Source organism: Bos indicus x Bos taurus, chromosome 26 (genome assembly GCF_003369695.1).
Source record: "Bos indicus x Bos taurus breed Angus x Brahman F1 hybrid chromosome 26, Bos_hybrid_MaternalHap_v2.0, whole genome shotgun sequence".
Classification (NCBI taxonomy): Eukaryota; Metazoa; Chordata; class Mammalia; order Artiodactyla; family Bovidae; genus Bos; species Bos indicus x Bos taurus.
Window position 1 is genome coordinate 15,248,830 of NC_040101.1, and position 24,786 is coordinate 15,273,615.

The 24,786-nt window shown below is 47.6% G+C and overlaps 1 protein-coding gene across 4 annotated transcripts in view; it reads left to right on the forward strand.

The window, feature by feature from the left end:
* The first annotated feature begins 298 nt into the window (after window positions 1–298).
* GFRA1 (GDNF family receptor alpha 1) overlaps window positions 299–24,786 on the forward strand; it is a 232,500-nt gene continuing 208,012 nt past the window's right edge. The window contains exons 1-4 of one of the 4 annotated variants that reach the window (XM_027528621.1): window positions 299–399; window positions 979–1,272; window positions 2,105–2,398; window positions 3,656–3,739. In XM_027528621.1, coding sequence (XP_027384422.1) covers window positions 1,233–1,272; window positions 2,105–2,398; window positions 3,656–3,739 — 418 coding nt within the window. In that variant the 5' untranslated portion in view covers window positions 299–399; window positions 979–1,232. The other 3 variants (XM_027528622.1, XM_027528619.1, XM_027528620.1) reach the window with 3 other exon arrangements.

Genomic DNA, 24,786 nt, shown 5'->3' on the forward strand with positions numbered 1-24,786 from the left:
TTACCGCATCTTTCTTCCTAGTGCAGAGAAGTGAGATTGGAAAGGGAAGGAGGGGGCGAGTACAACCCCCCCCCCCCCCCCCCCAGTAAATAAATAAATAAACTGGCATCTCGCCGCAGCTGGTTAAGTCCAGGTTGGTAGCATTTGGATAGATTTCTCCCATTCTGTCGGTTTGGGAACCCGTCGCCTCGCCCTCATTCCCCTCTACCCGTCTTGTGGGCGTCCCTGAACTTTGGGGCGCAGCGTCTTGCGTGGCGCGGGGCTGCACCTGCCCTGGCGCTCCAGAGCTGTGGGCCCTGTGCGCTCGGTCAGGGTGACGGCGATGATGCGCGCGACTCCGGGGCGCTGGGCTAGTGTCTACGCGGCGCGGATGCCAGAAAGCCGAGGACAGCGCGGCGGGTAGGGGCGCGCGAGCCGGGTTTCAGCCCCAACCGGGACATCGGTTCCCCCTCTCGCGACTGCCTCTGAATGGAGGCGAGCCTGAGGAGGAGGAGATACGGCAATGGGGGGCAGCGATTGGTGGTTTGGGTGGAGAGGGCCGGCTGAGCCAGAGAGCTGGCGCGAGGAGGGGGCGGTGAACTTCCCGGGAGAAGGGGCTCTTTCCGCGCCAGGGTTGGCGAGAAAGCTGCCGCCGCCGAGTGCTTCGACTCCAGGCAGCGGCCGGCTCGCTCTCGGAAAGTAACGTTATTTATTTATTTGCTTGCGTTCGACCTCTTGGATTGGACCCAGTAGACACCCCCTTGGACTTTGGGAACCCGCGTCTGACCTCTCCAGCCTTTACCCTGCGCGTGCGGGCGGCTCCCGGGAATACACGCACATGCACCCCCGGGGGCCCCCTCCCCGTGCCCAGATCCGGGTAGGGGTGGGCCCTTACCCGGGCGCTAAAAAGTCCCCCAAGGCAGGAGCCAGGGAGGGGAGAGGGGCGGGGGAGGCTCCAGCGCTCTCCGCTCTGGTTTCAAAGCACGCTCTCCCTTCCAGGTTGGGTCGGACCTGAACCCCTAAAAGCGGAACCGCCTCCCGCCCTCGCGCCAACCGCCCGCCCGGAGCTGAGTCGCCGGCGGCGGTGGCGGCGGACGGACCGGGGAGTTTCCTCTCGCCCTGGATGGAGCTGAACTTTGGGCGGCCAGAACAGCGCGACCGTCCGGGGATCACTGCATGCTGAGCTCCCTTGGCGAGACCGAGCGGCAGGCCGGGATTTTCGGGGGGGCGGGGACCAGCTGCGCGCCGGCACCATGTTCCTGGCGACCCTGTACTTCGTACTGCCGCTTCTGGGTAAGTCGAGGCCGCCGCTGGCTTTTTTACCTGCGGAGTCTTTCCGGGAGCACTAGCGGCAGCAAACCACCCCCACCCCCCAATTGTGTTGCTGGTGCGGTGGGGTGGGAGCGGGAAGTTTCGTTGCTGAACCCCCAGCAACCCCGGCTGGGGAGTGGGGCGCGGGCGGCGCGGCACTTGCCCGCAGTTTCTCTTCCTTGGTTTTTGTTTCCTACGTTTTGTATTGACCTAGCCTGCGGGCAATGAAAGGGTCTGAGCCCTCCAGCCCCGAGCCCGACGCTCCTTGCGAATCCACGGGAGCTCGCGGAGGCGCGGCGGGCAGGTTGGGTGTGGACGAGTACCCGACCAGGAGAGCAAAGTTGGAAGGGAAAAACTTTTTCCCCAATAGCATCTCAGGGCTCCCCACCGGGCGGGCCGGGGACCAGGACTCGCCCTCACCGTGGCCAGTGCCCAGCCCGCTGCTCTCGCCTTCCGAAAGCCCCTGGGCTTCAGTCGGGCCGGGCGGAGCGAATGGCTGGAACCGGGGCCGGCGGCCCTGGAGGTCGAGCGGACTCTGAGGCCGGTGGGTCCCGGGGCGGCAGGGCCGGCGCTCGCGATGGGCAGCGCTGGCTCGCGAGCAAATCGCGAGAAACCCGCAAGCTTCGGGATGGAGTAGGGGGAGACCGGTGGCAGGAGGTGCCGGGGCGGGAAGATGGACTCTGGGGCGTAGCGGGGCGGGCGTGCCGGGTTTGCCGGGAGCCCCAGAAGCAGGGTCCTGCGCGCGTCCTCCCTCCCCGCGGGCGCGCCGTGCCCCTGCCCCGCCGCACTCACGCGCCCTCCCCTCCGCCCGCAGACGTTCTCCTGTCGGCCGAGGTGAGCGGCGGGGACCGCCTGGACTGCGTGAAAGCCAGCGATCAGTGCCTGAAGGAGCAGAGCTGCAGCACCAAGTACCGCACGCTCCGGCAGTGCGTGGCGGGCAAGGAGACCAACTTCAGCTTGACCTCGGGCCTCGAGGCCAAGGACGAGTGCCGCAGCGCCATGGAGGCCCTCAAACAGAAGTCCCTTTACAACTGCCGCTGCAAGCGGGGCATGAAGAAGGAGAAGAACTGTCTGCGCATCTACTGGAGCATGTATCAGAGCCTGCAGGGTACGCGCGACCGGCTCCTCTCCCCTCCCCCAGTCCCTGAAGGCAGCGGGCCCCTGGGCCCCGGGGTCTGGCTGACCTCATCTTCCACTCAGTTCTCCCCAGCTGCAGAATGAGGACCTTTCATGGGCCCTCAGGGACGTCGGCAGCTGGTGTTTGCTGCCTCCCTAGCAGCTCTGTCGGGGCCTGGTTGTTGGCAAACCCGTGATGGGGTGGAGGGACATCCCAGGGACCCCTGCTGACCTCTCTGAAACTTGGTCAGAACATCGGAGTTAGGAATCCATTAAAGGCCGCCTCGAGGAACCTGCGACTTCCCTCCAAGGAGGAGCACTGGCTCCACAGGATAATCGGAAAGCTTGCACTGCGTCTTCTTGCACTGCGTCTTGCTTGGAGTTTCTCTCTTCTCCCCTTTTATTCTGACACAAGATAAAGAATTCAGAATAAAAAGTCTAGTGGAATCTATTCTATCTTTACCATCCCTCCACCTCCAAACCTGATCAAAGGCAGATGTGGGGGGAAAAAAAAAATTGTCATCTTAGATGATCTGAGTCTTGAACCAGCTAGTGTGGTTCAGCCTTGGTTCATACAGAAATGACTTAGAGAGGGACAGGTCTACTTGTTACAGTCATTCATTACAATGGCAGTTTTTTGGTCCTTGTGTGCAGGAGGTGGCTCATGTTTGTAAATCTAACACAAACATTCAGTGCCTTCATTCTCCACTGAGACTCTTGCTGAAAATCTGTGATATACAGATTTGACCTCTCAGCTGCTACTTCCTCCAGAACCTGTTAATGAAAACCTATTTCAGAGGCTGACTGTTTAATAGCCAGAGTACCTGCTTTCTGACCGCATGCCATGTTTTGGGAGCAAAAAAAAAAAAAAAAACCAAAATCGGGGGAGTGGGGGCTCTTTGGGGTCACCTTTCTTCCATTGGCTCCTGAAGGCAATCTGGGCTTGTGACGTCACTGATTCCTTCCTCTTTGGTTTCCTTCCTTTGCAAAGAGTGGGAGAGTTTTCTGGCAAGATCAGCCTGGGTTGTTCTCCAATGTTTTCATGGCACTCTGGGGAGAGCAAGGACAACAGAGGCAGAGGGAATGAAAAGAAATAACCAGAGCCAAATAGATGCATTTGAAATCTTTGAAAGTTTCAGCATCTTTTTGTTACACAATCATAACACAATTAGAATTCAGATTCAGTAACAAAAACTGCCTGAAATATGCCTGTTTTCCAATCTGAGCCCAGTCTTTCTGTTGTTTTTAGGAAATGATCTGCTTGAAGATTCTCCGTATGAGCCAGTAAACAGCAGATTGTCTGATATATTCCGGGTGGTCCCATTCATACCAGGTAAGCAGATTCATACTTCCACTCTGATGCCTTCGCCGGCTTGAAATCCGTTGGCTTGCGTTCCCTTTGGCTCTCAAGCAGTGTATAAGGAGATAGTTGAATGGCACAGTGTTTCTGGGAAATTAGAAACAGGATGATGATAATGAAGAGGCAGAATGCCTAGAGATGATTGTACGACTTGAAAGTAATTCTAAATGAAGTAAATGTGGTGTGGTGGTTTGAAAGAGGTTGGAGGGAAGTGACTTGGTTGAATTTCTTCCCCCCGCCCCCCGCAATAAAATATGATTGGCCAACTCTTGCAAAGGGAGTGCCACTTCTGTCTGTAGGTGGCAATCGTATTCCCTTCTTGCTGCATACTGTACACAGTGCCTCCCTGGAAATGGGATCTATTTAAATGATGCTGCTTTACTTTACAAGATGCTTGAAGATCATCTTAGATTGTTGAAGACTTGGACAGACTCACGTGTCTGCCTTTGACTGAAAAGATTAAGCTCTACTATTTGTTAACGTTTTTTTGTTTTGTTCTTAATTTTTCCCGAGCAAGTGTGTGCATATATGAAAGAATATGTTCCTGCCCTTTCAAAAGTGGTCTCACTTCCCGTGGTTTGTTTTGTCTTTGCAAAGCTACATTTGGTTTGGAAGTGAACTTAGTTTTAGAATTAAGTTTTCCATAACATCTGCATTCAGATAGCCCCACAAATAATGAGTGAGGCAGTGATTTCCCTTAATGACATACAGATTCCAGACTGATGTTGTCTTTATTTGTTTACAATTAAGACTTTCTCAAGTATACATGGCCATCACAAATTGTATGTTTCTTGGTGATTAAACGTGGTGGTTCACACTGAATGTGATTCTATGAGATGGTGGTTTGGTCCTGGTGAGCGTCTTCTAGTGTTCTAAATGTTTTATGCTTTCCTGCAGAAAGTCATAGAACCAAGACAGTATGTAAATACTGAAATTATGTGTGAGTGTATTATACACACATTCACTCAAGACATCCGTTGAGCACCTGCTGCATTCTCACCATTGGGAGTTTGGCAGTGAGCCAGATAGAAGGCATATCTGCTCCCGTGAATCTTAGAAGCAGCCAGCAACTGGCATTTATTAAGCTCTTGCTTTGTGCCAGGCACTGTTTAAGATCTTTTCATCACTGGCTTATGTAGTCATCATCAAGTGTGTCTTACATATTGTTATTTCCATTTTACAGATGAGATGATTGAGGCAAGGGGAAGTTAGGAAACCAGCCCAAGATCACAGAGCTCCTAACTGGTGGAACCAGAATTTAAACTCAGATTTATTTGCAGGGTTTTGTAACATTTGTCTCTTACTGCTCAGACTGTGCTCCTCAGACCATCAGCATGAACTGATGTCACCTGGAAGTTTGTTAGAAGTATGGACTCTCAGGCTACTTCCCAGAGCTGTGGGATGAGCATTTACATTTTAGGAAGCTCCCTGGGCTGAGTGCTTTATATGCTCAAGAAACTTGAGAATCACTCTTCTCTATTATTTTTTTGGTTCAGAGAAAAAGTGTGTGTGTATGTGTGTGTGTGTTTGTGTGGCCTCTTTCTGGGATAAAATATAAGAGGACAAGTTTAGTGTCAGAGACATTCATACATGATCCTAAATAATGTTGATAGCTTATACCCCAAATCCCTATTAATGTTCTCTGTCCCTTCGGCCCAGCCAGGACAGTGGCTCAGACAGTGTATCAGGAATGTGCAGACAAGAGTGTATGACCATCAGAGTTTTTGTGTTAGCAGATCAGTAGGAACTAGGGTGGGGTACCAGAAACCTGGCTGACCTTCCTGGTACCGAGAGGGGCAGTGCCTCCTGCTGGCTGCCTGTGCCCTGGAAGCATTACTGCTCAGTCTTTGTACCAATGCCTGGAAGGATATGAACCCTTCTCCCCTGCTGGGAAAGTGAGAGTAAGGAAATAGGTAAGGAAGAAGGTTCATCTGGGTTTTAATTTCAAAACTGTTATGAACTATAGGGCTGTAATAGACTCATTTTACTCTCTCTGGGTCTCTCTTTTTTTGGTATAATGAGACCATTGAAGTAAAAATCCCCAGTCCTAACAGTCCATGATTCTGAGGGTAGATTGAGGTCATCTCCAAAATCCCCCCCTTTTCAATCCTTGCATTCTTTCTCCACTTAAAGTGACCTGGCCATTCTTGGATACCACTGGCTTGTCTGGTTTTTTTTTTTTTTTTGATGGGTATCAAATGCTTCTGCCTGGACTAAGTCCCACCCATTCAGTTTTTTGGATCGCTCTCTCACACAGATATGTTTTCATAACAAATATGTTGTAAGACCCAGCCTGCTGAGGACCCAGAAGTCATAACTCAGAGCCAGGAAGATCTTGTCTGGAGCTACATTTTATATCTCAAGGGCATTGGATTTAGGTTCCAGCTGTAATGAGCTTTGACCTCTACAGTGACTGTGTTCCTTAAGTGGGTATAGGAGAGCCAAATGGAGCCTCGAGAGGTTTCGAGCCATTGAATAATGCATACGATCCAGTTTGGCATTTGTAGGATGGAGAGGGACAGAGGATCGGGATGATGAATGCTGCTCTTCATGGTTTGAACCTGAGTTTCTAGAACATCTCTTCTGTTTTAAGAATGTCTCTGAGGAAACTGGGACAGCAGGGCCTTTGCCTTTTACAGATAGGGTAGCCATCAGAGTTTCCATATTTGGGTGTCTCTGCCCAAGGTGAAGAGAATGTTTATCCACATACGCTAAGGGTGAGCTGAATCCTTTCACTGAACAAGACATGTTTGACGTTCTTGCATTTCCATTTTCCTTGGACTCATCAAACCCACAGCCATCATTGGCACTGTTTACTTGATCACTAGTTAAAAGGCCATATGGAGATATTATCAGTGATGGGAACAAGGAAGGGACCAAAAATAAGGTAATGTTAAAACTGTCATCTGAAGCCTGAACTGCAGAAGGGAAATCAAGCAGGCTAGTGTGGTGAGAATTGAGGTAGGAAGTTGGAGGGATTCTTCTCCTGGAAGCACAATAGCAGAAGTGGAAGCATTGGCCTCCAAGGCACTTTGAAGGGCTCTGGGAAGCGCCCTTTCTGCGGGTGGATGCTGGTGTGGTTTTTAGGGGTCCCACCACACAGTCAAGAAAGTGAATCTGTGAAGGAAGAAGTGAGTCAGTGCAAGAGGACGTCGGAAGAGAGGCCCAAACCCAGGAAAGTGTCTTGGGAGCCGAGAGGGCAGAGCTGTGTGGGTGCTCAGAGCGTCGGAGGTTGGAGCTGTCAAGTGATAATTTCACACTGTGACTCTTAGCCATGCCTTTACTCTTTCACTTCCATTCTGCTTTGCCTTTTCTTCCTCACAAAAGTTCAAATGCAGCAAGAAATAAATAGTAATTTGAAAGGAAGATGAGCCTTTTAGCGCTGTTTTTGGACTCTCTGGAAGGGGAGCGCAAAGCAGTGAGAAATTTGAAAAGTGGAAGTGGAGTGGGTGCTGAGAAAAGCCTGGAGATGGAGGATCAGAGAGTGGATATAAGCCCCTCGAAGGCAGCAAGAGATATTTTTTAAGAAAGGGCTCCAAGGTTTTAAAGTATTGATTGGGAGGTCGGATTTTGAAGACAAGAGTCAAGAAATGTCAGACCTTCTTCAGGGGTAATCAAAGTCAATGGTATTTGCAAACAAGAGTCAAGTGGAGAGATTGTGGGACAAGACTGGTGCCAGTATTTGAACATTCTTTATCTGCTTTGGTGAAAGACAAAGTTCTAGTTCTTTGGCTTTGCAGCCATTTCCCTTCCAAACTCCCAGAGAGTGGCTTAGATTTTCAGAGGAAACCTTAGGATCTTGAGGTTGGTTCCCATGTAATTGGAAATGGCTTGCCGCAGCATCAGATGCCCCTAAGCTGTCCTGAGTCTGGCTCCTTTTTGAATGATGCTGTAAATCATGAGCCAAGTTTAATATTTCTGTTTTAATGCACCATCATATTTATGTAACTATTAAATGAAAAGTTTCTTAAAATGTTTACATGTTGAAGAAGAGCCTTATAAGACCATCTGCTGTCTTGTCAAATCATGACAAGAGAGAAACGCGTGTAAGTACTAGCTGCTAGGGGTGTGTGGTGGTCCTCTCCTTTTCATTCAGCTCTCTAATCGTGTGTCCCTGTGTTGAGAACCCTTATAAGTCTTTTGTTCTCTATTCTGGTACGTATTAAACTCCTTCACGGGGCTTCCAGGCGGTGCAGTGGTAAAGAATCAACTTGGTAATGCAGAAGAAGCAAGAGATGCAGATTGGATCCCTGGGTTGGGAAGATGCCCAAGAGTAGAAAATGGCAACCGACTCCAGTATTCTTACCTGGAAAGTTCCATGGACAGAGGAGCCTGGCAGGCTGCAGTCCATGGGGTTGCAAAGAGTTGGACACGACTGAGTGACTGAACACACAGCATACGACCATCTTCCTAGGCCACCTTGGCTCTGCCCTCCCTCTAGAAGCCACTGCCCCTCTCCAGTCAAGCTCACCGAGTAGACCATTCCCAGGTATTGCATGCATGTTTGCTTTCCCGTGCTTTGCCTTTGGCTTTGCCTCTGTTTGGAAGGTTTCTATTAGTTCTTCAAGACCGAGATCAGGTTTCATCTCTGAGGGCCGTGCTGGAATTCCCCCAGACAGGCACTTCCACTCAGGATTCTCTCACGCTGCAGTTCGCGCTTGCCTTTATGGTAGCTGTTATTCACAGCCTATCGAGAGGACTTATTTATGCGTCTGTCTTTCTCACTGGAAGGTCGGGGATTTGCTTGAGATGCCGGGTGTTTGCTCAGCATCGAGCATCCTTCCCGGCTGTGAGCAGGCATTAGCACAACCATATGTGCTAAGTCACTTCAGTCCTGTCCGACTCTTGCAACCCCATGGACTGTAGCCCGCCAGGCTCCTCTGTCCATGCGATTCTCCAGGCAAGAATACTGGAGTGGGTTGCCATTTCCTACTCCAGAGGATCTTCCTGACTCAGGGATTGGACTGGCGTTTCTTACACCTCCTGCATTGGCAGGCAGGTTCTTTCCCACAAGTACCACCTGGGAAGCCTTTATCAACCATAGGTGGTTGAATATCAGAGAACAGATCTAGTCCAATCCTTTGCTTTTACAAAATTGAAGTTCAGAGATGGGAAGCCATTTGGCCTGGGCCACATTACTTGAGGGTCTCCTCCAGAACCTTTTCTTGGATCTGGTACTGCCTTAGAGCATGTCGGCATTGACCTCTTTCTGTTCTGCCTACTGTCTGAACAGACATCATCTATCTCTGGGACCTCAGCTTCCATGGACACTATGACTCAGAGCCTTCCCTCCTACTCCTCTCCAGCCTCTCCTGAGCTCTAAACCAGCATTTCCAGTTGAAACCCAGCTGAATCCATCAGGATATATATATCTCAGTTACTTCAAACTCAGTGCATCCAAAATGGATCTCATCATCTCTCCCCTTTTCTCCTCCTCTCCCTGAGTCTCTTGTCTTACGTAAAGGCATTGCCTGCCTAACTCGTAAGCTTTGGAATCATCTCCACCACCTCCCCTCCCCTCCTCAACTCCTCGCGCTGGACCCATCACTAAGTCCTCCTGAAATTACTTGCTGTTTTTTGAATTGCCTTTCTCTCCATTCCCTTAGTCTACCTATCTTACCTTTCACTCGAGCTTTGCGTTGGCCTTCTTACTGGCTCCACGCCTGTGTCTAGTTTCTCCTTGTTCAACCTGGCCACCCATTGCCAGATGTTACCTTAGCACCTTGGTGACTTCCAGGAGTGATCGGGTTTCAGTCTCCCTTGTTAGATTCTTCTATTAATCGACTTCCCATCTCACCCCAGTCGCCCGTGTCTAAAGAAACTAGGTTGACCAGCTGCTGTCCCACCAGCCCTCTGGGCAGCTTTGTGCCTCTTTCATCTTTGTATGTGCTGGTGCTGGAGAAGGGACACGTGCTCCAGAATTGCACTCACCTGGGCGGATCTCCAGCTCTGCCGCTTGTTTTGGGCAGGTCATTTGATCTCATGGTACCTCAGAATCCTTGGATATAAGATGAGATGGTGATACTACCTCCTTTACAGGTTCTTGGGAATTAAAAAGGCTATATGTAAAAAGCCTTGCCTCCTGCCTGAAATATAATTGGTCCTCAGTAAAATCTCAGTCATTTTTAATACTGTGCCAAGGCCGTGTTAGCTGTCAGCTCACTCCTGACTCCAAAAGTGGGGCTCGTTTTCGACACACCATATTCCCTGGTCAGGGCTTCCCAGGTAGCTGAGTGGTAAAGATTCTGCCTGCCAATGCAGGAGATACCGGAGACGTAAGTTCGATCCCTGGATCGGCAGGATCCCCTTGGGGAGGAATGGCAGCCCACTCCAGCATTCTTGCCTGGATAATCCCATGGACAGAGGAGCCTGGTGGGCTTGAGTCCATGGGCTCACACAGACTAGGATGCGACTGACTGACTGAACATGCACACGTGATTCCCTGATCGTGGAACCATGATTCTATGTCTAGAAAAGCATAGCAACCCCAAGCTTTCAGAAAGGCTGCTCATCAACTGGCTTGGACAAGAAAGAAGAAATCTATCCACTATCAAAAGGGCCCTGGAGGAAAGCCCTAACTTTTAATAACCCAATATGAGTCTTAAATCCCCCCTGGGGAGGGTCTTCCTTTTGCCTGCTCTGATCCCCCTGTTCCTCTGGGGCCGGATCCTTCCTTTGGCTCTTGCTGCAGCTGGCTGTCACCCCGGGTGGGAGCTCTTCCTGTACTTAAGGATTCTTGTGATCAGCCTACCCTTCTCAGCTTGACTGATTCCCATTCTTCTAACCTCTCCCCATAAATCTTCTCTGCAACGCCCCTCATAGCGGGAAGAATTACTGCTGCCTGAGAAGGGCATGCCTTCAACCTGGGAAAGGCTTCCGTCTCCACAGGCCCTGCTAAGTACACTTCCATTTCACTTTCACAGACCGCTACTTTTGGCTTTTATTCTCTCACTCTCCGGCCCCTCAGCGATCCATGTTTATGGTACAACAGTAAGAAATTACAAACAGGTAGGAAAGGAAAGCGAATTTAAACCATTCATAGTCTCAGCTCCCAAAGATAACCGCTGTAAACATCTGATATGAGCCTTTGCAGCTTTTTTCCTATATATATGAATATATATAACTGTGTGTGTACATATATATTTATCTTTTTTTTTCTTTTTTACAAAAATGAAGTCATAGTCTACACCTGCTTTCTTATTACCTGCCTCATGACCTGAGGAATCTGGGTCACTGACCCCTTCCTAAGGGCAAGCTTTATTATTTAGATGAACTGTCAACCTTGAGAAGTTCCGTGAGTAAGGCCTCAGGTCTTTGCAGTGTCTTGATACTTCTGGCAACGGCAGGAATGTTCCAGTGCAGGCTGTGGAAGTAGAGACAGTCAGATATTTTGCATAGAATTACTGTAGGTCCCGTTACCCAAAGAGGGGAGATAAAACATTGGTGAGTGACAGGTAATTGCATGAACTGAAGATTGTTACAAGGTGCAAAATTATTTATAGCCAATATGTCTGTCCTCATTCCTTCCCCTTAGTCTTCTGAAGTATTTCTTTTTGCCACCTCTTAATTTTTCTGCTGTCGAAGCTTATTTTTTCCAAAGGATGTCCTTTTTTTGTTGTTGTTGCTATTGTCTGGAATACAGTGGAGAATCATCAAGAGACGTCATCAGGATCGTTTTATCCAAAGAGCGCTGGTCCAGGAATCAAGAGCCTGTGTTCTGCCTCCAGCAGCTAGCCAGTGACCTTGGCAAGTTTTTGCCTTTCCAGAGAGACACCTTCTCCTTTTGTAAAATGAGGGCAGCCGCTGAAGATGACCTGTAATGTCTTCCTTCTTTCTCTAAGGGCCTGACTATGGAATCTTGTGTTATTCTGTGACTTACTGTTTTTCTATCCGGCCTTTTCTTCCTACCAGAGAAAATCATCATCTCGCCATATACATTTTCATATTAATGACATTTGTAAAGCATGATTTATTCAATATGTACCTTACTTTGCACCAGAGTGTATTTAAAGCATCTCATTTGAATACATGCAAGAAGATAAAATAAGAAAGTGGAGAAAATAAAGAAGAGGGCAAAACGAGAGTAGGAAAGAGAAAAGGAAGCCAGGAGTGAAGACAAAATGCATGTCATAAGATTATATTTTAACAAATCAAATTATTGGAAGTACAGTGTGAAAACAAAGGGATAGATATAATCCCTGATGGAAGATGCCATAGGACTTTTGGAGGTCATTCTAGTCCAATCCTTTTATTTTACTGATAAGAAAACTGAGAGTTCCATAAATTTCCAGGACGGTGAAACATAAATTGTCGAGGACAGTGATGACAAGTAAAATTAGGTATGTGTTTGTTTTTAAATTGATATTTGAAATTCTCCATCTCCTGGCATTTCCTCACCTCCTTTGAATTGTCCTTCACTCGCTCCTCAGCCATGCACCCTTTTAGTTTGCCAGACTTTGTTCTCACAGTTAGAGCGAGAAGCACAGCCTTTGACTTCAGTTAAAGGGTTGGCTGTCCATTGTTTCGGAATTATTTCAGAACAAGGGTTAATTAATAGGTCTCTGTTTGGCAACAGAACCCAGTGGCCAGAATGTACATTTTCTTATCTTTTGACCCCCTTCAGAATTGTCTGCAATGAAAACTAAGAAATTATTTGTTGCTTGAAGCCTGCCCAGCCTTCACATTCAAAAAAAAATTAATCTTTTGTCTGGATTTTTTTTTGTTAAAGAAACTAACCACTTCCCGTAATTTAGAGACTCAACTAGCTGGGTCAGTGATGAGAACGAATGGGTAATTTGCATAAGGGGCTAATTTATTATGTCCCCTGGGCATTTCTTTCATCTCTCTTCCCATTCTAATTAATGTTCTAAGAGGGTCTATCACCATATCAGAAATTAAGGGTGAAAGCAGCCATTGTTAACCTTTATTCTTATGATTTTTTATCTTCTGTGATCTTTTAACCATTTTCTTTTCATATCCAGGGATTTACACAGATAGAGCTGGGAAGTGCAGGGAGAGATTTTAGGGGTGTGCTCTTTTCTGATCTTTCTTCAAATAGTGGGTTGTTGTAAAAATAAAAATGACTCAGGGTAGCTTTCCAACCACAGAGGGATTTGTAAAACACACAGAAGGGTACAGTCATGGTGCAGAATTGTTACTGAATTTGAGCCCCTTAGAAACATCTATATAAACATGTATATACACACGCACAGATAGAGATATATTTATATATCTGCCTGTTCATGTGTATATGTGTGTATTTATAGCATATGTGAGTGTGGATGTCTGTATTATTAAACATTTCGCCTCTAAAAGATCTTCCTTGACACGTGTTTCAGTCGGTTCTGGCTGTGACAAAGACAGCTGTGTGTGAGAGAGTGTGACACAGCTGAGGAAAGGCAAGAGAACAAGCAATTTCTTCGAAAATCAATTGCAATTTACTCCCACTAAATTGGCCCACGGTCCGCCCCGTCCGAGCATTAGCATATGACAGACTTTTAATCATTTGGTCAAATGGCCTATTTCTGGTCAAACCACAGTTGCCTCTGGGGCTCTGCCCTTAGTCCTAGAGCTGTATTGTCTCTAGAGCTGCTGTCTCTTTAAAGAGGATCTAACTGTGGGGAGAGGAGTTCCTAGGGGAGGCCCCGCTGAGTGCCCTCAAGGCCATTATTTCCTTTTGATTCCCACCTATGCTAAAAGGTGAGCCTTCCTGGTGGCTCAGACAATAAAGAATCTGCCTGTAATGTGGGAGACCCAGGTTCCGTCCCTGGGTCAGGAAGATCCCCTGGAGAAGGGAATGGCAACCCACTTCAGTATCCTTGCCTGGAGAATTCCTTGGACAGAGGAGCCTGGCAGCTTACCAGTCCATGGGGTCCCAACGAGTCAAACTTGACTGAGCAGTTAGCACTTAATAGTATGCGAAAAGGTAGGTATAATATTCTGATTCCTGAAAGGGAAACCTGAGATCAGAGAGGATGATTAACTTTCTCAGCACCACACCGCCATTAAGTAGAAGAGTTAAGTCTCACATCTTATTTCTGCATCTTCAAAGCCTGTGCTCTTTCTACTGTTATGTGATGAAATTTTAAGCACAGACCTGATCCTTTATTAAGGAGGAACCTACGTAGTTCCTGCTGTCTTCCCTTAATTCCCAGTTTCCTTTCCTCTGTCTTCTACCTTAAAGCACTATTTGACAAAAAGCCTTTAAAGTTGAAATATAAACCAATATCTATTATTTTAGTACTTAGCCCTGCATTCCGATGGGTTCTTAATTGACAAGTAAAATCCAGAACACGCGTGCTATTAAAACCATTCCTGCGGAACTGCAGAAATATTAACCAAAGAAGCAATTTCTGGTTTGTATCTTTTTTTTTTCATTTCAGTGTGAGATGGAAGGATTCTAAAGTAGAGCAGAATGCCTAGAGCCATTTTTTTTGTCATGTTGTTGTATAAATAGCATTACACAGTGGTAAAGAAAGGAGTACATACTTTAGTCCCACTTTAAGGTGACCTAATAGGCTATTCATTTGTCTTCCATCATATTGGTACCACTTCCCTTGACGTCCCTCTGATGGTGTAAGAAGCACCATGCCAACTGTTATTCCTGTTGCCCTGTGTACATTATTGTTTTGTGTATAGTTAATAGTGTATGAAAATAAGTATTGATTGCATTCTTTGTAGAAATAGGCCAGCAGGTTTCCTAAAGCCCATGTTTATGAAATGTTTCATTGATTCCGTTAGTATGAGTTTCAAATAAACTCTTGATTAAGAAGATACCAGGAGATCAGAGAATTATGGAGAGTTCTTGATGGAACTATTATATTTTCATATGTTTAGGAATGGCAAGTGGGATTTGAATGGGAGGAGTGACCAGGTGAACTCTAAACATACTCCTGATGGAAATGGTTACCCTCCCCAGGAGACCTTAAGAAAAATAAAAATAATAATTAGCAACAGCTGTGAGAGGCAGTGAGCTAGGTGTTTTACACACAATAGCTTGTATTAACCTTGTTTAGTAGAAGGTGCTCTTAGCCCCACTTCCTGGCTGAGAAGACTGAGACCCAAGTAAGGAACTGGCCCGAGGGCACATGCCTAAGAATGGGTGGAGCTGCATTTTCACCCAGGAGGCCTGCTCCAGAACCCATGCTGTAGTGTCTGTCTGCATCCATGTAACAGGAGAGATAGTCCCTGAAAGTCAAGAGCACAAACTGCATGAAGTCATAGACATTTTGTGCTGAGTTATATATATGTGTGTATGTGTATGATCGGAGAAGGCAGTGGCACCCCACGCCAGTACTCTTGCCTGGAAAATCCCACCGGCGGAGGAGCCTGGTGGGCTGCAGTCCATGGGGTCGCTAAGAGTTGGACACAACTGAGCAACTTCACTTGCACTTTTCACTTTCATGCATTGGAGAAGGAAATGGCAACCTACTTCAGTGTTCTTGCCTGGAGAATCCCAGGGATGGGGGAGCCTGGTGGGCTGCTGTCTATAGGGTTGCACAGAGTCGGACACGACTGAAACGACTTAGCAGCAGCAGCAGCATGTGTATGATATACACAGGTAATATATATTATATATAAAATAAGTACACTATAACGAAGAGAAGAATTGGTTGGTTTCTGTGATCTCTGTTGACTTTCAGTATTTTGGTGTGATAGAGTGGCATTTCTGTCAAATTCATTCATCACATACTTATTGAGAATGTATGATGAGCCTACTGAGAGGCCTAGGTGATTCAGACCCTACTGTTGCCTTTTAAGATTTCTTTTTTCTTGTTTTAGGGATAGGAATAAAACAAAACAAAATAGGTTATAGGTATATAACAAAACAAAAAAAAATAGGTTTTATGGATAGGTATAAAAAAAGCAGATTATGTTGCAAAATGGTAGGCAAATGAGTAGAACTCCGTACAGGCTCAGATGTAGCCCTAAGGAGAGAATATTTGACTAGATGGAGAAAAGGCTTCTGAAGGGGACTTTGAGCTGGGTTTTGAGGAGTGGATAGAAGTTTCCTACCTAGAGATGGTGTGGGGGGAGCATTCCAGGCAGGGGCAACAGCGTGGGCAAAGATGCTGAGTGTCCAGGTTGCAGTTATAAGCTGCTGGAGACGTCAGTATGAGCAGTGCTGGAAGACAAGCTGGGCAGAGATGTGGGTTTTTCACGCTCAGAGGCTTGGCCTTTGTCTCAGCACAACCAGGGAAGGATGACGGCTCGTGTATCTTAGCACAATCGGGATTTTTAGGTTGAATCGTATGAAATTGCCATTTTTGCAGGTCAGCATGGTAGAATAGCACACATTTCATATGGCTCAACCTAATATAGTTTTGTGTCATAAAAGCACGTAGGGTTCTGGATGCTCCCAGACTGGAGAATGACATAGGGTTAGGGTTTGTAACTCCTCATCTCAGAAAGTACCTGTTTATCTCAGCTCCTGATGGACACAGAGCAAGTGTAGGTCAAGTTTAAGCTTCTCTCTTTCAGACCTTCTCCCTGGGGGGAGAAGATGCCAAAGGTACCCATTGCACACAGCTCCCCATTTAGGTGCTCAGGGCGGGCAGAAGAGCTGGAGTCAGTGAGGCCGCCTGGACCTCACAGGGTGGGCTCGGAAAGGGAGTGGGGCGCCTGGAGAGCAGGTCACAGCGGGACTGAGTGCAGGAAGCAGGGTGGTCTGGGGCCAGGTTATGAAAAGTCTTCATGCTGTTATAGGAGACATATTGACTTGTAGCAGGAGAAAGGGTGTCCTGGAAAATTGTTCAGTGGAGCCCCTTAGCCACTGAGTGATCTGGCTGGTGAAAAGGGTTAGCCTGGAGGTCACTGGGATTGTGGACAGTTTTGGATCCCCCAGAGGAATGGCTCCCCACCTGCCTGCTTTTTTTTTCCCCCAAGATTAAATGTATCTATTTTTGGCTATGCTGGATCTTCATTGCTGCACGTGGGCTGTTGCAGAGAGCGGGGGCTACTCTCTGCGGTGCATGGGCTTCTCATTGTGGTGTCTTCCCTTGATGTGGAGCACAGGCTCAGCACATGGGCTTTGTTGCTCTGAGGCATGTGGGGTCTTCCTGGAGCAGGGATCGAACCTGTGTCCCCTGAATTGGCAGTGGATTCTCTACCTCTCAACCACTCCAAGCTTCCCTCTTAGCTCAGTCGGTAAAGAATCTGCCTGCAATGCAGGAGACCTGGGTTCAGTTCCTGGGTTGGGAAGATCTCCTGGAGAAGGAAATGGCAACCCACTCCAGTATTCTTGCCTGGAGAACCCCATGGACAGAGGAGCCTGGCAGGCTTTGTAGTCCATAGGATCGCAAGGGTTGGACACGACTTAGTGACCAAACCACCACCATCTCAACCATTCCAATGCTTGCCGTCTACCTTCTGCAGTGCCTAAATCCAACCCCAGTGCTGTCCTCCAGCCTGGAATCAGGATGGGCTTCTGCTTTTTGACTTGGGGACAGTGGTCAGTCATGGGTCAGGTTTGATCTCCAGGCCAGAGTTGTCCTCCTGGCTGGGAGAGATGGCCCTGCTCACCTTGTCTGTGTCCACCTGTTGGGAGGACTTGATGTATGGGCTTGTTTCTGCATTTCTTTTCTAGATACTCTTTAATCCTTCTGGCTCCCTAGTCCTGGGTCTCACTTGGCAGTTTTCTGTGCCACATTCTTGACTTGCTTCAGAACGTTTTGCAAGAGTCTGTCTGAATAAAAACTCAAAGATTCTAAATGCAGGGAGTTGTCTTAATTGAAAGAGATGCCCGCTAACCCCAGGGCAAGCCCAGTGAGAGAAGGATGAGGAAGGAGGGCCTTTGGGATTGCAGCCAGTAATTGCTGAAGCTCACGGAGTGGTTCCTAAGAAGAAACCAAACCCTCTCTGTCGTTTTTTGAGCCCAGAGTGTGTTTATGATGGTGTTTTAATGATACCGCTGGGGTGGGAGCAGGAAGAGGTTGTACTTTGCCCTTTATGGCTGCTGCTGATCTCCTGTAAGAACGCACCCAGAGCCAGGGACCTTTTTGCTCAAGAGCCACTGGGCAGACCATCTGTATTCATTCCGGAGATTGGGGTGGGGCTGGGGAGGGGCAGGGGAATGAGGTCCCAGTGATCCTAGGAAATTATGGAATGCAGAATAGCAGTGGTAAAGAGCAAAGTCTTGGGGTTAAACACACCCAGATTTGAGTTCCACATGCCAGCACTTACTAGCTGTGGGACCCAGGGTTAATAGAGACTCGGCCTATAAGTGGGGATAATAATAGTATCCAATTCATAAAGTTATTGGCGGTAACACTTAGGATGAGCACTGAGAAGTGCTTGGGAAATGGTAGGTGAATGACTGCCAGGAGCTTCCTTTTATATGTGCCCTAACTTCCTGCCTTCTCCCTCCTCTCCCAATTTATTGGCATGAAACAGGAATAGTAGATTATCTGAGTGGATGTAGATTTCTTTTCTGCTCTGAAAGGAAAAAAAAGACACCAATAGCTATGCGGGAAATGATGATCACCAATTCAGTTGAGTCCAAAACACCAATTATCTTCTCTAAAAATAATAGTAGTTGCATTCTCTGAGAACCTCCTGTGTGCCTGGCACTGGGCTAGTTGCTGGGGGGATGGTGGAACCAGGAAGAGGATGCAGGGCACAGGGATTGGCACAGGGAGCCGGAAGGAAGAGCCACAAAGGGAAGTAGGATGCATTAGAGAGAGGAAAGCTCTGGGAGACAGAGGTGGAGTCCAGGTGAGCCAGGGTGCGCTGGTAGAAAGGGAAAGGAACCCAGCAGAGAAATTAACATAAGATAGGCTAGCCCTGTGTTCAGCAGCTGTGAGCAAGCTGCAAACCTAGTGTGTCTTTTTCTTGATTATTCTCAAGAATGTTTTAAAAAATGTGATGTTTGCAAACAAAGCAGAAACAGTCGAAGCATTGTTTTCTATTAGCAGTATAAGGTTCACTGGCTATGGCTGTTTTTTCATCCTTGTCTTCCAAATTGTAATTTTAAAAGATGAGGCATTTCATATTCAAGAGTTTCCTTTGTCTGAAATAAATTATTCATTTCTACCCACTTTTAGAAACAATGAACATAATACTTAATGCATCACAATTAAGCGGGTGTAGCTTCGTATAAAATTATGTTCTCTGCATCTTGGTGGCAAACAGAGCAGCGTATCCTATATCTTGTCGACATTTGTTCCTCATAAGCAAAACATAAAGAAGGAGAGACTCTGAAATGTGTTTTCTTTCCCCTCCCGATGGAGGAGGGGTAACTTTAGACCCGACCAGTCTTGTTTTTGACATTGCACAGCTGCTGGGGGCTGTGTCACTGCAGAGAAAGTGAAGTTACTGCCTCTATATTGTGCGCGGGGTCAGGTGAGGGTCAGGATTCTTGAGCACTGCCCATTCATCTCAGCCCCCTTTGTCTGGGTTTGCGATCCCTCTAGAATCCTCTCTGAGAAGAGTATTGCCTGGAAATGACTTCCTTCTGGATTTAGTGGCAACTGCTTCCTGAATGCTGGCCGGTTGGTCACACAATGCACTGTTTCTGAGCCTCTGGCATTTTGAAGTACCTTTTTCTTTGTGTATGTGACAAGATTCTACCTTAGGGAACTAGGCATTGCCAGCAAGGATTGAGATGTCCATCGAAAGCCTGTTCAGTCTTGAAGGGGATGGTCCCCAGGAACTCAAGTCCCAGCTGAGAGGTCAGAGTCAAAGCCGGCTATGATTGCCAGAGAGCAATTGTGAAGAACATCACTTGTGAAATGCCTGCTGGCTTCCCAGCAGTAGGATACCAGATGCCTCCTTAGATTATTTCATTTCATCCTGAGTGTTGGCCTGGGGTGGGGTGGAAACATTATTTCCATCTTATGTAAGAAGAAACCCAAACTCAGAAAAGTCAAGTGACGTGCCGAAGGCCACACAGCTAGTTTTTGGAAGATCTTGAATTCATGCCAAATTTGTCCAGCTCCTAAGATCTGGGTTCTGATAAGCTCTTCTGCTTGTTGCTTTTTTTAATTGTTAGGTCAGAAACAAAAGCAACCAAATGCAAGATGGGTTCTCAGTTAACTCTGGTCTCAGCACTATTCGAATAGAAACAATAGTATCTTTCTAATTTTAAAGAGGGTTGAAAGGTAGCTAGTAGAGCTTCCCAGGTGGCTCAGCGGTAAAGATTCTGCCTGCAATGCAGGAGCTACAGGAGATGTGGGTTTGATCCCTGGGTGGGGAAGATCCCCTGGAGGAGGGCAGGGCAACCCACTCCAGGATTCTTGGCTAGAGAATCCCATGGACAGAGGAGCCTGGAGGATCACAGTCCATGGGATTGCAAAGAGTTGGACACAACTGAAGTGACTTAGTTCACACCCATGCACAACTTAGTGACTGAGCAACAGCAACCAGGAAGATGCCCTGGACTTGGCCAAAGGTTTTCCCAGATACTTCCCTGCCCTTGAATTCTGGTATAGTGTGTTGAGTACCTGCCTTGGCTGGACTGACTGTGTCTGGCCTGTGGGTGTTCTCAGGGTCTCTGCTTCCACCTCCGTGCTGATGCAGCTCCTCTGGACTTGATTCTGAGTCCCTTGCTCTGACCAGTATCTCCCTTGGAGTCTTCGTACTCAGTTCGAGGAGCCCTCTTTGAGTCTCTTTGAGCTAAGTCAATCCAACTTCATGCTGGGTGGTGCCGCCAAATATTGGAGTTATTCCGGTCGTAACTCAGATGTGCTCCATGTTAAATTCGCCTCTCTTAAACCAGGGGGAACCAGGAAGAGGCTTATTTAGAACCTTTAGGGAGATACTTTCATAGGTTGGGGAGAGCAGTGCCCAAGTGGAAAGAATGTGGATTTGGAGTCAGACCTGGGTTTGCATCCTGACTTCATCATCTCATAACTTTGGCAAGTTATTTACCTGCATTAAGCCTCCATTTCTCACTTTTTCCAGTGTGGATAATATCTACGCTGCAGGGTCATTGTGAGAACTGAGTTGTGAGACATTGTGTTTAAGTAGAAATGATAGAGGGCTTCCCTGGTGGCGCTAGTGGTAAAGAACCCACCTGCCAATGCAGGAGACACAGGAGATGCAGGTTCGATCCCTGGGTTGGGAAGATCCCTTGGAGAAGGAAACGGCAACCCACTCCAATATTCTTGCCTAGAAAACCCCATGGACAGAGGAGCCTGGCAAGTTACAGTCCATAGGGTCGCAAAGGGTCAGACATGTCTAAAACAACTTAGCACATGCACGCAGAAATGATAGAAATTCTTACTTAAAAAAAAATCATGATTCTTACTAAAAAAAATGAGAACTTACTCCTCAGCCTCAAGACATTGCACTGCACCCAGGGAGAGGGTGACAGTCCTGTGCCCAGCCTTCTGGATTTCCCTCAGACCAGGTGACTGCTTTCTGCGGACCTCCTGGTATATCTGCAGTTGCCACCTTGAGCTGCACGGTGACCAGTGGCCTGGTTCAGCTCATGAAGCCAAGCTGCACTGGCTGTTTCTGTTTTCTTGCTGTTATCTGAAATCCTGCCTTACAGCTCCTTGATTTCCCCAAACATTCTGCAGCCTGGTGGAGTAGGGTCGGTCCTGGACTTGTTCCTCTGTGCCCTTGCCCTTAATTAAGAGAAAGTGCAGCACACACTGGTAGACCTTCCAGAAAGTGCTCTTACGCCGATCCTGTGGCTGCTACTGTCGGGGTGCACCTTGGAGAGTGCTTCGTGGGTTCACATGCCTGGTGAGGATGCTGAGTTGAATGTAGAATTTTCCTATCAGGAGCAAAACCAAAGAGCTTTTTAGATAAGCGCTCTGACGTGGGCCAGAAACGCCGGGCAAATATTTACCCTACATGTAAAACACTCACTAAGTTAAATGTTATTTAGAAGCCCTAAAATAGAAAAATTTACACTCAGGGTTTTATATCTGATGATTGTAAAAAAAAAAAAAAAAAAAAAAAAACCGATTGCTGTTTCCCCTTTCCTCTGAGCTGCTTTTTGTAACGTGGAATGACAGCAGAGCAGTACCCTCCTGGCCTGCCCATTCTGGAACTTTCCCTCTCAGTCCACCTTTATCCCATGCCCCTTTTAGACATGTACCCTTCCCTCCCACTCCCATCCCCAGTGACTCTGCTCTTCTGCTCTGGATGCCCTGAGTTTGGACCTGGCACCACCTCATCTGTCCCTCCTTGTGGATCTCCACGTGCCAACTGTGGGATGCTGGCTTTGGCAGACTTCCCTCCCCACTGGTTTCCAGCTTCTGTTGACTGGGTTGTTTAAACTCCAAGAAGACCGGCACTGGGGGCCTTGAGAAGGTCTATGCTGCTGTCGGACACCTGGGTTTGAGACTGAGCATCCCATTAAAAGAGTTACTTTCCTTTGCTAGGCCCCTCTGTTCCTCTCTGGCAAAGCAGTGAGAGGGCTGTGCTGGTGGTTCTGACCTGGCATCATAGAGCATTACGTACCATCATCGTCCTATGGGGGAGGTTTATGATATCCTGATGGCTCTCCCCACCCCACCCCAGGTGTGCTGTCTTGGCTGAAAATTGTTGGGCTACAACTCCATGATTTCCATGGGAACTTGTCGGTTTTGACCTGCCTTGTGGTCTTTGATGCTTTGTCAGGGATCTTAGGATGACTTCTTCCTTCCATTCATCAACCAGTTTTTACCGAGTCAATTGTCTGTGGGCTGGACACAGAGCTAGGTCCTGAGGACACAGCATGGGTGAGACAGATGGGGCTCTGAACTCAGGAAGCTTATGGTCTAGTGGAGGAGGCGTAATGAGTTCAAAGAAGTTAGTGGTTTTTGATAACAGTAAGTAATATGAAGACGATAGACCAATATGACAGCAAATAGAGGGGAGAGGGTAACCCCACCGCACCAGGACAACAGGAGGGCCTCCCTGAGCAAGTGACTTTGCTCGGAGCCCTAAATGACAAAGAACTACCCATCCTCAGCACTGATCGGAGTGCATTTAGCACAGTGCAGAGGCCCCCGGGTGCCCTCTCTGTGAACAGGGAGGCCAGTGTGGTGGGAGACTTGTACCGTTTTGCCGGTGATGGTCTCTTGCTGCTGCCCTGGGCAGGGGGCCAGTGATGGGGGCAAGGCTGACACTGGGGGTCAGAAGGGAGCCACGGTGGAGGTGGGGGTGCAGGGAGCACTAGGAGGCTTTGGAGCCACGGTTCCTGCTTTGGGGAGGCACATTCATGCACCTTACACGAGAAAGGTTCCATGTCTCCGTTAACTGCTCTAGAATTCTGAGGTATGAGCAGAGCAGCTGCTGGGGTTGGACCTGGAGGCTTTGTGTTTGAGTGTTTCTGACTTTGCTCTGTTGCCCTCCTGATACATGTTTTGAAAATATAATTCTCGAATGAGAGTTCTCCTTCGAGTCTGGATTTATGGTTTCCATTGATTAGCCTCTTTTTTAAAGACAATGAAATGGAAGTTAATTGTAGACCATTGAGGATGAAAGAGTCTTTTCTGATCCCCAAGTCCAGGCCTATGGCTGATGAATTGATGACTGGACTGGAGACTAGAATGGTTGAGGGGCTTGCTAAGGGGGCAGACTGATCCTGGGGCCCAGTCCCACACTCATGCCTCTCCCAGCTGATATATGCAGTGTGTCCGAGTAAGTCATGCCTGAGGATGGGGAAGTTGAAGGCATGATGACTCTGTTCCGGCGGGCATCTGACTTTCCTTGGAAGAAGAATTTTTAAATAACTGAGTCCCTGTCTGCTTCGTCTTGCCCCTCATCTTGCCTTGTTCTCTTCCAGGGAGGGTGATAGATTCTTAAGCCACTCTGCTTTTTTGCCTGTCCCTCAAACACATTGAGTTTGTTCTGTCTCAGAGCCTTTGCTCTGGCTTCCCCTGTTTGTCTGGAGTGTTCTTCTGCGTTATCTTCCTTTGGCTGATTCCTCGTCATTTTCAACTCAGAGGGCTTCCATAACCACCTAGATAAGTAATTCGCTTTCCCCTCCTTCCTTATTCCATCTCCTTATTTCATTATCTTCACAGGTTTTACCACTGTCCAAAACTTTGTGGTTGATTTTCTTGTTTGCCTATTTCTCTCACTTGAATGTTAAGTTGCATAAAAGCAAAGACCCCGTCTGGCTTGTCCTTTTCTCTCTCTTCAATCCGAGGAAGCCACATTTAGGCACCTAGCAAAAATTTGTCGAATGAATAAATGGGTGAATGGATGTACAGCGAGCTAGGGCCAGGTAGGTGAAGACAAATTATTCAGTACTTCTTCCATGCCTAGCACTTGGGTGGAACAGAAGTGTACAAAAACTAGGCTGGGAACTTTAACAGTTTTGTTAAAGAAGTACATCTATTGGATTCTTTGTCTTATAAATGGTGGAAAACTCACCCCTAAGAGGCTTGAATGCTGAATTACTACCTTTTAGATTATGCAAAATATCCAGAGATTAAGTGGGTTTATGTTATGTATGGATATGAGAGTTGGACTGTAAAGAAAGCTGAGCGCCAAAGAATTGATGCTTTTGAACTGTGGTGTTGGAGAAGACTATTGAGAGTCCCTTGGACTGTGAGGAGATCCAACCAGTCCATCCTAAAGGAGATCAGTCCTGAATATTCTTTGGAAGGACTGATGCTGAAGCTGAAACGCCAATACTTTGGCCACCTGATGTGAAGAACTGACTCATGTGAAAAGACCCTGATGCTGGGAAAGATTGAAGGTAGGAGGAGAAGGGGACGACAGAGGATGAGATGGTTGGGTGGTATCACCGACTCGATGGACATGAGTTTGAGTAAGCTCCAGGAGTTGGTGATGGACAGGGAGGCCTGGTCTGCTGCAGTCCATGGGGTCACAAAGAGTCGGACATGACTGAGCGACTGAACCGAACTGAAGTGAATGGCGAACACTGCACCAAGAACATGGCTTCTTGACCTCTGGCTCTTGGATCTGCTCTTGGTATTGAACCGTCCCCTCCAGGGGTTGCAGGGTGACATCTTCCTGCCACCGCATACTCCTCCCTCATGGTCACAGAAGGTCCTCAGCATTTCCAGACCGTAAAGCCTCACATGTGCCATCCCTGGCTAGATACTTGGTATAAT